This window comes from Cololabis saira, chromosome 24, assembly GCF_033807715.1.
Source record: "Cololabis saira isolate AMF1-May2022 chromosome 24, fColSai1.1, whole genome shotgun sequence".
NCBI lineage: Eukaryota > Metazoa > Chordata > Actinopteri > Beloniformes > Belonidae > Cololabis > Cololabis saira.
This window is the reverse complement of record NC_084610.1, coordinates 7,977,596-7,993,616: the sequence shown is the minus strand read 5'-3', so window position 1 is coordinate 7,993,616 and position 16,021 is coordinate 7,977,596. Positions and strand designations below refer to the sequence as shown.

Genomic DNA, 16,021 nt, shown 5'->3' with positions numbered 1-16,021 from the left:
GCAGGAGAGAATCAGGTCTCAGTTTAAAGTTTGCACCGGGATCATGCGGATTCACTTTGACTTCACCTGAAGCACCGACAGCATCTCAGTCTGGGACTTTGCTTCTTCTTTGTGGACCATCATCTCAGCAGGTAAGACTCGCAACTGCAGTAATCCGCTGGTTTGAACTGCTAATCTGCATAATTTAAAGTGTTTAACCCAAATTCTGTCAGTATTATGAACATTTTAAGGATATTACAGCATTTCTTTTTAACTGAGTTGCACTTTAAAGTTATTTTTAGCGGTTTTGTCCCTTCTAATGAATTATTGTCAACCTTATATCCCTTCCATTGACTAATGTATTTTATATAAGCCATACAAATCTGCTTATGGTACCTGTTTCCTTTCATAGTACACCTTTTGAAGTGGAAAAAAATAATGAATCCCATGTAAACTCTCCAGTCTCCTGGTGCTGAACCAGCTGTGCTGATTTGGTTCGGGGCAAACATGCATGTCGCCCTGTTGTCACACATATGGAGTATATCTACTTTACTTTGAAAGAACCTGCAAAATGCTTTAAAGTTAGAAATGTCTCTTTAATGTCCTGCAAGCTGCACAATTTCAAAGGTTTCTGTGTGCTGCTTCTGCTGGAGTTTCACATTACAAGCCCAGGAGCTAATTGATTGAGTCAGATTGGACCCTTACAGCTGTCTGCAGGGGCAGGTTTGTAGTGGAAAAGTGATTTTAACTGTTGCCCAACAGGAGCAGGCTGCACGTTTGAAGTATTGTACTTGGCCCTGTAAAAGAGCAAATGACGCCTATAAATCTGCGAGGTCTGGACCTGGTGTGTCTTTTGTGGGTGAGGCAGCTTCCTCTTTTCTTCCCCCCCCTAAATCTATCAAACTCCCACTGAGTCTGATCAAAGCCGATCCCAGCGTCTGGTCCAGGGTATTTTAAATTCAGGTTTGAGGCTGATTTTTAAACTGACTTTATTTCTCGTCTTTTTTCAACAATGAGTCATGAGTTTTACCACACCGTGTGGTATTTACCACCAACCAACCTCTGGGCCGAACAGCTATTTGTTTTCTGATTATGTGCACAGTATGGACTACTCATTTGTTGCCTCATCACCTGTAATTTCCTTGAGGTATCGATTTTGAAATCTCACGCTTTGATGCCGTCTAGACACTGAGGTGGCATCTTGTTTTTGCTGCAGGATAATTACCAGCTCCTGCTGTGGATTTGCATGTAACACCTTCATTAGACCTCAGGTGATGCGGTTGATGCTTACCCATTGCCATGGCAATGACTAACACTGCCATCACATGCACAAGATTCGCCCCAAGAAGTGTTCCTATCTTAGTGTTTTCCTCTCAGCTCATAAGAGAGTCGTCTGTCATGATGCTGAGGTGATGCCGTCACAGCTAATGTCATCCCTTGGCTTCCCGTTGCAGCGGAGAGCGTGCCAAGAAGATGCAGCTACAGCAGTGCTGACCAGCAGCAGCTCAACGCGTCAAAACCCTGGACAGCCGATGGGGGTATGTCTGCACCCCCACTGCTGGATTCATTCTCCGCCAATTCAACAACTTTATTTCAAGTCTCAGCAGCCACAAGCTGTCAAAAGTGCTTAATGTGAGGTCTGCCAGTGATACTCGGGCTGCGGTTGCAGTTTCTCTGATGGTGTTTGTGTTTTCAGCTGCAGCCCGGATGTAGGACTGGGTCAGAGCCGCGAGCCCTGGTTCCATGCACCATGTCTGGACCCGCCCTCCCGCTGTACCTGCTGCTGTGGATTTTAGGAGCAGCCGTCTCGACCACGCTTTGTACGTTCTGCAGCAGCTCCTGCCATTAATATTCACGAGTTTCACATTGAACCAAACTAGGGCTGGGGATCGATTCAAATGTCAAGATTCGATTCCGATTCTTAAGATTCAGAATCGATTATCAAGATTTGATCCGATTCCGATATTGATTTGGGTTAGCGTCATTAAAACTGTTTTTTGAGTTGTTGCATGAATTATATGACTGTCTAGTTATGCAACATATTAATACTAGTATTATATTGAGATTAAACGGCAAGTATTGGCAGCTAATGATGCTGTAAGGACCAATCCCCTCCCAGAATGCTGATAGAACTGCTTTCAGAAACATCATGTGGGTCAGAATTATCAAACAGATCCAGGGCAACAAACAGACGGGTGAAATCGGTTTTAATTTTTCCCACATTCCGTTTTTATTTGTTCCATTTTCGGTCTATTTTGGTTTTTAATTTTTGAGAATTTGGTTTTTACCTTTTTTTGCAAATGTAACCCCAAGACAGTATATAAAGTAATGAAATATAGACAATGTATGCAACTATAACTGAAAACTTTAATGTTTTCATACCTTTTAAACATATTTAAAGGCAAAAACATGGCACCAGTTATTCTCGTGTCCAACAAAACATTCCTTTTTTGGGGATAATGAAAAAAAAAAAATACATAAATAAATAAATAAAAGAAAATAACCCCCCCCCCCGCCCCCCCAAAAAAAACAAAAACAAAAAAACGATCTTTAGACATGAATCGATTTTTAGGAGTTAATATGAGAATCAATTTAGAACTGGGAAATCGATTTTTTTCAACACAGGCCTAAACCAAACTCCAGAAGGTGGAAAGCGACATCTGTAGGGATGTGTACACCTCAGGTTTCCCCCACGAGCTGAATCCAGTTAAGCATTATTTGACGTCTCCATCTGACATCACGTTCATGTCCTCCTCCAGGTCAGGTCATACCCATAGGTCCGGCCAGTCTGACCGCCGAGGCCGGCGACCCCCTGGTGCTCGGCTGCAACATCACCACGGAGACGGGGGACACGGTCCGCCAGGTGCGCTGGGTCAACAAACACGGCAAGCTGCTCCTGGCGTACGAGCAGGGCGCCAAGTTTCACGTCAGCCACAACGAGCCCAACGTGCAGCTCACCACCTCCCACAGCAACAGCAGCTACATCACCATCAGCCGGGCGCGGCCGGACGACAGCGGCTGCTACCGCTGCATCTTTGACATCTACCCCGGGGGGCTGCAGCAGGCCTCCACCTGCATCACCGTCACTGGTGGGTGCTTGAAATTCACCTCTTAACAGATCTGTTTAATTTATTTCTCTATCCACTATTTCTACGTAAATGCAAAGCTTTTTTTTTTCTTGCTCGTGTGCTGGATTCTCCTGATCTTGACACTTTGTACTGTTTTTGTTTGGCTTTGTCCTGAGAAAGGAAGTAGCAGGGTAAGATTTAAACTCCCAGATCAGCAGAAGAAGCAGCCCACCCACCCAGCTACACTTCCTGTTGTTCCTTTTTAAATGTGCACACACACACTTTTATTATTACCAGACCTGCTTTTGTTAGCTCTAAACCTGTTAACGAGTCGGTCCTGTGAGGTTTCACTGCAAACGCCTGCAAAATTGTTTTCCCATTCAATATTTTTAATAGCAAAGGTCTTTTTTCCAGGGAAAGTGCACCTGGACGGCAACAGGACGGCCATAAGCGGGCAGCCCGTCACGCTGTCCTGCTGGTACAGCCTCCCCCAGAGGGTTCGCCAGGTGCTCTGGAGGAAGACGGCGGAGCAGGGCGACACGGCCACCGTGGCGTCCTTCGCCACCAACAGCCCTCACACGGAGGAGCAGTTCAAGGACCGGGTCAGCCTGAGCCAGACGCTGGGAGACACCCAGCTGACCATCCGGAGGGTGCAGACGGAGGACGAGGGCTGCTACACCTGCGAGTTCCACACCTACCCGGACGGCACCAAGAGCGCCGCCGCCTGCCTCTCCATCTATGGTGAGACCTTCTTTTCTTTTCAACTATCTTCATTTGGTTTTCAAAATCCTTCCAATTATACAAACAAAATAAGAGTGCTCTTGCATAAAAGGAAACATCAAGGGCAGCTGAATTATTGTCCAGCATTGGAATCATATTTCCTTACAAGTCAGGTATTTATGAGATATCATAAAGCAACACTCAGTTTAGTTTTATATGAGAAAAGGAAAGAGGAAAAAAAAAAAAAAAGTGCATAGTTCAGAAATACAAACTCGAATGTACAATTCACACAGAATAAAGAAATCAAGTATCAGAAGAAAGGAAATAGTTTTAGAGCACTGCAGAGGATCACTAGTAGCTACGCCTCATCCGCCCCAGACCACTTAAATCCACACTCTCCATATATTCCATAAAAGGACCCCAAATGTTTTGAAATAATGATAGTTTCCCCTTTTATAATGTAAGTAATCTTATACATAGGTAAAGTTGTAGACATTTCCTTAATCCAGTTAATGAGTTTTGGTTTACTGGTACTCTTCCATGAGAGAGCTAAGCAGTAAACACAAATCCAGGGCAGTGATTATTTTTCTTGGTGAGACATTCTTAAATGATCTACGATTGCTCAATAACCCATTTTCCTCTCTGTAATTCAGGTGTTTGTGTTAAAAATGCATAACTGTGCACAGAACTAGATTATTCTTCAGAATCTGTACTGGAGGCCGAGAGGGTGGGGGTGTGTGTGTGTGTGTGTGTGTGTGTGTGTGTGCCTCATGCAGGTCAGGAAAAGGAAGCTGTGAGTATAAATAAACTCGAGAGTGTGAGGTACTGAAGCTGGTCCTTAAACGAGCTGCTCTGGTGTTTTCTGCTCCCGGCCAACTCTCAACCCCGTCCTCTTTCTCCTCCAGGGACGAAGTGAGGGTGAGCGTTTGGACTTTTAGAAGTCATAAACAAACGATCCAGCAGCGCGAGTGGCCCTCGGCCTTCCTCCTCTTGTGTGTTTTTGTAGTGATAATAAGGGAGGGGGCGAGGGGGAGTCACCGAAGGGAAAGTGGTGATTAATTTGGGATGAGGCCCGGGGGGGATGAGTGGCTCACTGTTCCCCTGGACACAAGGCCCCTGTGTGTGTGTCGGTGTGTGCTGGTCTGTCCTGCTCGGCAGAACAGGCTTCGCTTTTGTCTCCGCTGACAGAACCGAATATCCAGACACACACATGAACACACGCAGTCAGTAAAAGCTGCTCTGCCTATGTCTCTGTCTGGCTCTGGTTTCCAGGCCGACCGGACGGAGGGCGACCTGTGACGTCAGCGCAGGCAGATGGACGGGCGACGTGTGATGCCTGTCAGCCTCCGATATGACGGCTGAATAAAAAAGATAACTCTGTTCTCTCTCCTCTGTCTCTCCAGTTCTGCCCACGCCGGAGGTGAGCCACGTCACGTTGCCCTCCGGAGTCACGGAGGCCAACTGCACGGCCCAGTCCCGGCCCGCCGCAGAGATCACCTGGGACGTGGGCGGTGAGAACCGAACGATGGGGCCGCCCATCTCGTCGGTGTACGACCAGGGCGACGGCACCACCATCGTGACCAGCACGCTGCTCTTCCAGGCAGCGCTGCTCAGCGAGCGGTCGGTCAAGTGTCTCGTGCACCACCCGGGTTTGGAGAAACCCATGGTTTTGGCCCTCAACACCCACGGTGAGGAGTTGGGCTGCTGGGAGATTTCAACAGATATGTTCAACAAACACCATAAAATTATACGATTTAATCAAATTCAAGACAGCAATAACAATGTACAAGGCAACACAACCAGATGCTCCCACACTGTATCCTGGAGTTGTTCCAGGTGAGGGAAAGCAGGTACAACCTAAGGGGCTATGGCATTTTTGAGCAGAAATGGCCAAGAACAAAAAAAAATGTCAAGGTGTATCGGTGTCGAAGGGGTGAAACTATGGAACCGCCTGGATGAGGAACTAAAAAAAAAAAGTAGCTCAATTTACAAATTTAAAAAAAATTATAAATCTAAAATAATAGATAAATATAGAACACTAATATACATTATCTTCATATTAAACTATCTAAATTATGCAACTTTCCTCCTGCAGCTGTCCTCAATCGTGAGTGACCACATTTATTTTCTTCTTTTCTTTGTTAATTTTCTTTGTTTTGTTCGTTCGTTTCGTTTTCTTCTTATTAGTATCTTTTTGTTTCTGAATGCTGCCTTTTGTTGAAACGGATAGGCAAAATAAGCCATGAGGCTTCAGCCTATACTTTTTTGGTCAAAAAAAAGGAAATGTGTACATATATATAATATATATATTTATACCTGTGTGTATACATATACAGTGTGTATATGCAAACATCTTAAAATGTAAATGACCAAAACAAAATGAACTAAACATCTCTTCTTTAAGGCTTCAGCACCCAATAATGAAGGCCTTGGTGGGTTTTCTGTTTTAGTCGGGGGGTAATTATGGCTGCTTTGATCAGGCCCTGAATCGACTATACTGGAAAGATTAGTTTGTTCCCTCGCGCCGCATTGTTTCCTCCAGATGTCATGAATGAAACACATGTTGTAGGTGTACAAAACATTTTGGACCTATGTGTGTTCAGCAGGGGTGCGTCCGGCTGTGATCGTCCTCCTCTCGGTGTGCGGCGTGGCAGCGGTCCTCCTCCTCTGTCTGTGTGTCTGTCTCTGCAAGTGCTTCATCTGCACCGAAGGTGAGTCTGATCAGGGGGTTTTATGTCTTTCATGGACGGCTACCAGCAAACGTCCACAAATAGATCCTATTTGGTAGCTTCCCAAACACATACAGGGATATATGCATTAATTAAATAAAACTACCTTTAAGTTTAAGTAGCTTTGAACCTCTTGTTTTACTGTTTATATTCCTTTCATACGGCCCCTTTTATGGCAGGGAAACATTGAGCTGATATGGAGTGCAGTGTTTCTTTTGTGGCCTGCTGTGCCGGCCAAGATTTGAGTGCCTGTCATTGTGACTGTGATGAAATGCTCCCATTTCTGCTGATTACATAAACCAACAGCATTCTTGACAGAGCAAGCCAAAACCTACTGCAGCACAGCCAGCGTTTGTCTGCTAAGACTTGTTTCTGTGTGAAACAACTCTCAACGCTGTCATTTTACTTGTATTTCAGTCATTTGGAAATGAATGAAGGATCATATGTTTGCTTGTATTGGACAGAGGATGCTTGTAGGTAACGATCCACAAAAATACGTTTAGCAACTAAAATAACATTTAGGAGTTGATGAAAACTAAGAATTAGTGCTGGGCGGTATACCGGTTCATACCGAATACCGGTGTTTATTTTTCTTATGATATGAATTTTTCATATACCGTAATACCGGTGAGTATGTACAGTAGCGTACACAACGTTGGGAACGCCGCGCGGCGCAGCGGAACGTAGCGCCGCTGGACACTGCTTGTGAGGGGACTGTTTAGCAGTAGTGATGCACCGATTGTTCGGTAACCGAAATTGTTCGGCCGAAAATGGCAAAAAAAACACTTTCGGTGTTCGGTGGAATAAGTGGGGAAAAAACCGAACAATTAATAACGGCGTTGTAATATAAGGAAATAGACTGGCCGCTCCCGTACCGGTTGCGCACCACTAACATAAATCGTTGGCCAACCAAAAAGTAACCACATAAGAATTTTACCTAACATTCACCAGGAGGTGGAACCAAGACAACATAATGCTGGGAAATTAAAACATGTTCAGTTTTTTTATGTTCAATAAATATTTTCTACCTTGTAATTTTGTAAAAGATTTTTTTCTTTGAAAAGCATGCCTAAATCAAATTTATTTTATTTATGCATCCTCCTCATGACAGTAAAATAGGCCATTCTAAGCCAATTTACTGCAGCAATTCCTTTCCAAATCATTAGAAAATGTGGTTAACACCCAGTTGTGCATGAAAAAAAAAATACCATGATATACCGTGAAACCGATATAATTTTGAAAAATACCGTGATATAAATTCTTGGTCATACCGCCCAGCACTACTAAGAATGGACTTAAATTGGCTCAAATCCTCTCATGAACCACTTTAAATGAATGATAAGCCTCAAAGAAAGAATGAGCCATCTTGAAAATTCAAAATAGTTAAGTTTATTTCTATAGCAGATTTAATACAGCCTCAGTTGATCAAAGTGATGTCATGCTTTTGAAAAATGGAGCCCAATGGATGCACGTACAAAGCAAAAAGAATTGGGCCCAGCATGGAGCCTTGCGGTTCCCCACAGTTAAGGGAGGGGTGCAGAACAAGCTTAAGACTCAGCTCTTTAAAGAGCACTTCTGCATCTAGTAAACCTCTCTGCACATCACAGTTAGTTAGAAGATCCAGCTGTTTGCAGGACTCAGCACTGAGTAAGCTGCATGCACTTATGACAAGATATTGTAATTATACATTACATTAGATAAATGATATTATGACGGTGTCCGTTTAGACGTAATTTTCTTGTATAAAGGGACTGTTGTATTCAAGCACTGGCATGGCAGCACCTGTGTCCAACTGGACTCTCAGCAGTCTGACCAGCACTGATCCAGCTGGACCCTCCTATGAGATTTCTTGCTTGTGTTTTTTTTTCTTTTTGAATAAAAGCATTTGCTAAATAATAATAGTAGTAGTAGTACCTAAGGAAAACTGGCCCAGAGAAACCGAGACACCCCTGTCTGCCAAATATGACGAGAAGCAGTTAGGGACTGTCCTTTCTGATGCCCACACATTGGATCCAGTTACTCGCTTCTTCTTCTTCAGGTTACTCTGGTAGTTCTGCCGTTGAGAACCAACACTAGTTAACGGTTGTGTGGATCGCCTGACTAAAGAAACAGTTAATTTAATGTCTCATCACATTCCTGCTTATGTTTTGTTTGGTTTTCTGCAATCAGAAATGTCACATTGGCATCTATTGGAGCTTTATTCAAGACACTAAGAACCAAAGATCTTCGGGTAACCGTGACACCCAAGTTTGCTTTTCATATCAATACTTTCACATTACAATCCAAAGTATGACATATTGGAGCAATTCTCATTTAGTAATGTTGGGCTTCACATGAGTTCCGCTGGGGAGTCAGACACGTGATTAATTCTCCTCTGATATGCCACTCTCCTGCTGCCTGACCCTTGATATTCAGAAATTCCTTTGAAAATGAAGTACAGGTGTCATTGACCTCATCTATAACCGTTGCGTAGTTAATTTCTGCTTTCCATTATGCCACCATTGCCTAAACATGTAGGCGGTGTTAAGTATAGGGACTCTTTTAGGCATATTGGTTCTGAAGGACGACTTCTGACATGGTGCAAAGATCCTGAATTTGTCCCGTCAGGGTGGATTTAACCTGTGTGGGGTAGTTGTTGTTTGGGCCACCAGCCTTGAAATATCTCGCTTTTTCCAGGAAACGCACTCAAAAGGGCCCGAACCAGCAGGGGAGGTGCTGACGCGTGTCAACACTTCTTTGATTCCTGTGAACACCTTTCCTGTCCGGGTGTCCGGAGACAGCCTGGTGCCAGTGCATTGTGGCATATGCTGCCTATTTCTTCTTGATTACATATATTTTCCACCCAGGCAGGACAGGCGGGGGAAAACAAACGCGTTATCTGAAAACCGGGCTCCTCATGGCCAAACCAAATTCGCTAAGAAAGAAAAGCTGACACTTCAAAGTCAGAATTGACGCATGGCAAATCTTAATTTGCTAATGCACATCTTGTTTATTTTGGCTCTGCCATGCTTGGACTCACTATATTTCTCAAACATGGGATCCAGTTGAGTCATTGGTTGCATTCTTGCTGCCTCGTCACGCCGCGCTCCAAGTTAAACATCGTCCCACATTTTTCAGACTAAACAGAGGCTCGTGTCATGCTGCTGATTTGAGAGGGTTTTTTGTTTGTGTTACAGTCAACCTAGACTCTCAAATACAGGGTTCCCGTGTGATTGATATCTTGACTGGATGCAAACTATAAAAATAGATTTTATTTTGTTCAGAAATGCCTAAACTTCCCACATGGCTGGAAGTTTCCTCCATTTCCATCTCCGGGGAGCCTGAGCAGAATAACAAGTGCTCGGGTTGATTGTCTGGAGTTAACAGCCAGAAGAAAAGACCTTCTTTTTCTTTCTAATTCTCGGTCTAATCCCTCGGACCAAGGAAAGCGATAGGCAGACAGACATTAGGAGGCCTGGATGAGGGAGCAGCGGCAAGCCTGAAGTTGAACTTGTGCCCAGTTGATAACAACGTCCCCTCTCATACGACTGTGCACACGCTGTGTTTTCCAGCCTCGGCTCGACAAGGACGAGCCGGGAACACATGCTTTTACTGTGATGTGGTTCAGATTGTCATTTAAGGGGAGTGAATAACCCAACATCCTTTTTTGGAGCTGATTTGAAGGGTTTGTTCATACTCTTTTACGACATTTTTAATGACATCACACCCACTCTGTGAGTGAATAAGACACCTGAAGTCATTAGGAGGCGTGTGACGGCGTGGAGAGTCTCAGGAAGACTGAGCCACGCTCTTACCATCACATATGGGACACTACTCAGTCCTTGAAAGAATCTGTTGATGACAGTGAAAAGGTGGATCTGAGTGCGTTTGGAGACTCTGTAAACTGACTTGAAATAGATTTGAATTCCACAAAACAAAACTGTCTGCGAGGCTTCGACACAGGGGGCAGGATTGTTGATTTAGAGCTCGCCCCAGTGTTTACTACCAAGTCAACGACGAGCTCTCCACATCCTCTCTGAATTACTAGGAAGATAAAAATCCTCAAGCGTGTAGCAAGTCTGAAAGTAAAAGCCTTTGTTGGCGAGAGCCTCTCAGCTGCGGAGAAAAGCCACCGAGGGCCCATTATAGACTTGTGATGTCTGTGGCTTGAGGTCGAGCCCCTACAGCGCCCGCTGATTCAAAGTGGGGGCTCGTTGGCCTCGGCCTGCCGGCTTCAGCTGGAAATGGCCAGAGCGGCAAAAGCCTGAGGTACTTCCAGTAAGACGCCGCTGGTCTATTTGCGGATGTTTCCATGATCTCCAGGGTGGAGATGTACAGACTTCAACGTAGTGAAGGGGCGGGGACAGGAAGCTGAACGCAGATAAGGGCTGTGAGCTTTTAACTCAAGCAAATGTTTTCAATGGAGGCTTTGAGTCTGCAGCGCTGCAGGAAGCGGGAAGTTGGTACCACGGGTCCGGTTCGTCCTGCAGACGGCGCAAGAAATAGGGCACAACTGAGATTAAATGGATAAAAAAGGAATGAATAAACATGAATTCCTGAGAAGAGGAAGACATCTGCTGGGCGCTGCGCAGGAAACACCTTTAGCCCTTTCTCTGTCGATTGTGTCGATAATTCCCAACAGAGGGAACGGCTCACTGTTGCTTTTTGTTGCCTTCAGGCCGCAAATGTTGCTTCAGCTCCGGGGGTTGAATGAGCCGCCCGTGCATCACTCGCACTGCCGGCGCAGGCACAATGAGGTGTGGCTGAGGAATTCCTGAAATGTTTCATTATTTGATGCTTGTGGGGATGTTGAGTACAGGCAGGCGTGAACGTGCTTGTAAAGATTAATCCTGCATCCTCCTGTTGAATTTCCGTGAAATGGATCAATCTTCTAAGTTATGACATTTTCATTTTGAGGAACTGCTCTTCCCCGACTCATCCTCGTGTAAACACTCCTACGCCGTATCTCATCCAGATGTACCAGCTGTAATCTACATGCTGATAAATCAAGGAGATAATTTCTGTTTTTCCTCCTGATTTAACGTGACAGGACGGAGGAATGAGGAAACTCGTCACTCCGCAGCACCGAAACCATCCAGTCATATTACTGCCACCTACCTGGCAATTTCGTGGCTGGGCTTGAGCAACGGTGCGGTTCAGAGTGAAATGCCCCAACAATGATCGGATAGTCTGCCATGAACATTGTAATGTTTCCCTCAAGATGAAGTGAAACAACTGTGGTGACTCTTCCTCCGGTTCACATTACGCCCCAACCCATTGTGCCATGTGGTTACTGTGGAGTTTAACAACCTTATATGCGTAATTACGTGGGACACCTACGTACAGAAATATTCAGATTTCGTAAAAGAAATTTCAGCAGAAAAAAAAATCACAGCCCCGTTTACTTCACCACATCTATTTAAAAACTGAAATAATGTGCGATGCTTATCCACAGATTTGAGATTTATTTAGTAGAGTTGAATATTTAGAAACTGATTTGCTGTGGATTTCATATTAAAACTCTTAAATAAATCTTTCATATCTTTGATTTACAGTTACTGAGCCATTTTAGTGATGCGTACTTACTGGTACTATTAAGTGTATTTTCCATCTAAGGTGACGTACATCCTGTTATGAATGTACGATGGTTGCAGTGACGTGCTTTATGTACGGGTCAAAAGCTGTGCTAAGAGGTCAGTACAGGGCTTAGGGCCCAAAGAAAACCAGCCAGTGGGGATTGATCAACTTTTGGAGCCAGACCCTGGTGATCAGTCAAGAAACTGTGATTTTCAGACTCAACCAGGAAGCTGAAATGTTGCACATGAAAGAAATATGAGGACAGTTTAGTTAGAAAAAAAGCATCATGAAGCGTCCCACCATATTTCAAGCTTTATATTCAACATACAGCACAATGAATTACAGTCCTCTCTGGCCCACGGTGCAAAATACAAGTAATAAAATAGAATAAAAATAATATAAACAGTCCACAATAATTAAAGACATAAACTAAACTAAATTTGCATGATGAAATAAGTATTTTGACTGAATAGCTTTCATGCACATTGTCTGAGACTTGTGGATGAGATGCTTTATTTCCTGAAAACGATGATAATGATGATGTGAACCATCTCACATACCACTCCGAACCCTCAGCAGTGATTAAGTTGGTAAAGCTGTGCTGTCTGTGAGGCCCACATCATGTGGTTTGTTTCATTTTCAAAACTCACCAGAGCATGCAGCGCCCCCTGGTGCACGCCCACGGGTGATGTTTTGTCTTGTTTTACTTGATGCCACTCCCAAATGGTAGAAATGTGGACTGAAAAGTGGTTCTTAACTAAAATCTTGCTGTGATTCCCAGAGCATAACAAATGGTCGGGAATTTGTTATTGTTTTCTGTGTTTTTTTTTAGTCCACAGTCTGTTTCACAAAGGACTGACACATTCTTCCGTCCCATGTTAAAGTACGTGCAGGCGCAAGTGGAACAACTGTGTCACTTAACGGCTGAAAACACCTCCATGGACCTTTTTACTGATGGTATCTCGGGGGCGCCCTGGCAGGAAGAGGGTGTCGCGGCCCGGCAGGACACGCAGACTGCCAAGCCAGCATTCACAAAAATGTGGAGAACAAAACATAGATGAGGGTTTTTGGAGGTAGGCTGAACAACTAACTGTGTCCCGCTCTGTGTTTCTGTCCAGACTGATTTGGACGCCGGCTCCAGCACTGCTTTGATGAAGGGCCAGCGGAGCTCTGACCCTGACCCGGCTACCCGGCACCGGGCCTTCAGCTCGGCCTGCAGAGGGAAGGGGACAGAGCTGCTGCTTCTGCTCCCATGAACTGGAGACACTGGTGGGGACACACGGGAATCCTGCAGGAACTAAAATCACATTATTTAATACTAGAAACTCCACTTTCTGTAGTAAAATTCCTTACTTTAATGAACTCTGAGAAAAGAGGATTATATGTATATCTTGTGGAATTTGGGAGGACAGTTAGTTGGAGGTAAAACAGTTCTTTCAGCACTTTTTCTGGTGAGATTGGATCAGTTGTCTTATGATAAAAGTTCTGACCTCTTCTGTTGTCCAAAACCTGCTCAAAACGTAGCTTTTAACATTTTAGCTCCCATATAATATCAATGTCAGTAATTAAAGTTTACGTTGATTCGATGTTCATAAGTGTAATTTTATAATGATTTAATGCTTAAAGGAACTCAGGTCATTAATAAGATTTAACTGAAGGGAGCGGCAGAAACACGGCCTGAACATCCATTAATAACCATTTACTTAAGATAAGTCGAGTTATCCAGTGTAGGAAATCCCCCAACCAATCACAAGGTCTGGTTGTCACTCCGCCTGCGTCACGTTTTCTCTGATTGATTGTTGAAGTTGAATCCAGAGGAATCAGGCTAATTCTTTGTATCGAAGAGGTAAATGATTAGATAAACGGGCAATTTACTGGAAACATAAGCGAATAACCTCACCACTTACGGACCCCCTCTGGGTTGAAAGTGAGGTCCTTGGTTTTGGATCCCTTTTGGTTTCAGTTTTATAGGCTTCCCATCTGACGCCTGTGTGGCGAATACAGTAGATGTGAAGTAAACGGGCGTGAGCTAAAAAAAAAGCTCTGTGTGTGTCCTGTATAATTTGAGTAACAGTAGCCTGACATACATCCCACTCGGGCGGGGCCACCGCGGATCCTGTGGACAAACGTGCATTTTAGAGCCCACTTTTCCCTTATATGTATTCTATAAACGCCGCCTGGGTTGTTGCCTGTGATGTCATCCGTCTCCACTCGAAAGCTGAACACTAGAGGAACAAAAGTACAGTCAAATAAAACAAAAATACTTGAAATAACTAAACTGTTTCCGACTCAGGCGGCGAGTTTGCTCCTCTGGAGTTCTTCGCCACGGCTGAATGGTTTTGGTACGCCACGATGGTGTCCATCACCTGAAATCCCTGTGTTTGTTGGGTGGAGAAGGATGATTAAAAGGAGTCCCATTTTAAACCTGCCAGTAACGGGAAAGCCAAAAGCAGCAGCAATCCTGATTTCCAATGTAGTGAAGCGGGCCTGTGTGAGTCAGCCGGTGAGGGAAGACGGGGGCTCTGGTATTTTTAGCTGCCGTGTGGGACGGCAGGAGGGAGGCCGACCTGTTCCCTTCGCGGTCGACGCCACCCTGACGATTCCTGAGCAGATGAACCCTGCTGGGAATCGCTCTGCATACCTCTGGGAAACACACGGGCAGCGCTTGTGTCCGCACATGAAGGACATTTTAAGTTTGTCATTAATGCTGTTTGAACACTGAAGTGCTTTTTTTGTACAGTTTTTCTGAGTTTTTGAAAGATGATCTGTAGGGATCAGCATTGCTCACATTTTATTAGGGATACTAGTCCTGCAGTCACCATGTACAGTTTTATTTAACTGGTTAACTTTTGTTAAATAAGTGTCCAAAACAAATATGCACTAATTAAACTAAATATAAATTTTACAGTAGTCTGATATATGTATATAAATAGATGATTATACAGTTTAAATATGAAAAAATATAATTTAACTCAACAAACTAACTTTATCTGTGACTTTTGTTTGTGTTGAGATCTGTTTTTTTTTTTTTTTCCTCATGAAATAAAATTTTGAACATGTTTCATTGGTGTCAAATCTGTGTTATTAGGTGGTAAAGACCAAAATATAAATGGAATTTGAGTTGGAATAAAACGGAAGGTAATTAATGAGACCTGGGGCAGTTGAGCCTCATAAGTGTTATTCTACTTCAGTGATATCGTGGATGGGGTCCCTACAGACAAACTGAGGTCATGTAAAGAGTATAAAACTTGTTTGTAGAGGCATCTCCATCCAGTCACTGACATCTTCCTCCAATGAGACTGAGCTGGTTTTTGCTTTTTTTTTTTTTTTTTTTTTTTTTCCTTTTGGTGCTGGTATTGGCTTCAGACTCCCAAACATATGCTCTCAAATCCTCCCATAATTTTCATTTTCAAATATATGGTCCTGCTTTTAAAGCATGTTAAAATGTATTGTGTATATAATCACAAAGTAAAATTGTTGTCACTTATGTTTTACCAGTCCCACCCAGTGATGGATTTGAGCTGGTTAATCATCAGTTTCAGTATCCGGACTTAGAAAACCGCAGTGGTGTAAGTGCTAAATGTGGTCAGACATTATCTTGCTGCCAGCATGTCATGCGTGATCAAAATGCCACATTTTGTTTCACCAAACCACAAAATGATTTTCCACTTGAGGCCCAGAGACGATGTTGCATGTTGATGATAAATTTGATCTGGTTTTTGCAGAAGACGATGGTGTCCCTGAACAAGGGGTTTTGTCCTCTGGTCTTTTTTTTTTTTTAAACTAGTTTTTCTGTTTTGTACTAAAATGTTCTGAACCTGTTCTTTCCGTCCACAAAGCTTCACATAAACAGGAAAAGGGAGATTAGAAATTCTCCAGACATATTTTGATCATTAGTGTAATTAAAGCAAATATGACTTTTAGTGAAAACAAAGCAGCTTATCTGGAGGAAACGGTGTGCTTTTTTGT

The 16,021-nt window shown here is 43.7% G+C and overlaps 1 protein-coding gene across 2 annotated transcripts; it reads left to right on the top strand.

Annotated features, from left to right (window-relative positions):
- On the top strand, positions 1-15,060 carry LOC133425049 (OX-2 membrane glycoprotein-like). Of its 2 annotated transcripts, none has more exons than XM_061715701.1 (8): positions 1-131; positions 1,434-1,517; positions 1,676-1,799; positions 2,739-3,068; positions 3,462-3,788; positions 5,171-5,455; positions 6,374-6,478; positions 13,171-15,060. In XM_061715701.1, the coding sequence occupies exons 2-8, from the start codon at positions 1,512-1,514 to the stop codon at positions 13,173-13,175; spliced, it is 1,182 nt and encodes a 393-aa protein (XP_061571685.1). In that variant the 5' UTR covers positions 1-131; positions 1,434-1,511; the 3' UTR covers positions 13,176-15,060. The 2 variants fall into 2 exon arrangements, with proteins under 2 accessions (XP_061571685.1, XP_061571683.1); XM_061715699.1 differs by having other exon boundaries at positions 6,371-6,478.
- Positions 15,061-16,021: the final 961 nt, after the last annotated feature.

What these genes read in the sequence shown, in the direction of transcription:
- LOC133425049 (XM_061715699.1), top strand. An exon ending in AGCCGTCTCGACCACGCTTT is followed by an intron (nt 1,800 to 2,738) that starts GTACGTTCTGCA and finishes GTCCTCCTCCAG; the next exon opens with GTCAGGTCATACCCATAGGT. An exon ending in CGCCTGCCTCTCCATCTATG is followed by an intron (nt 3,789 to 5,170) that starts GTGAGACCTTCT and finishes CTGTCTCTCCAG; the next exon opens with TTCTGCCCACGCCGGAGGTG.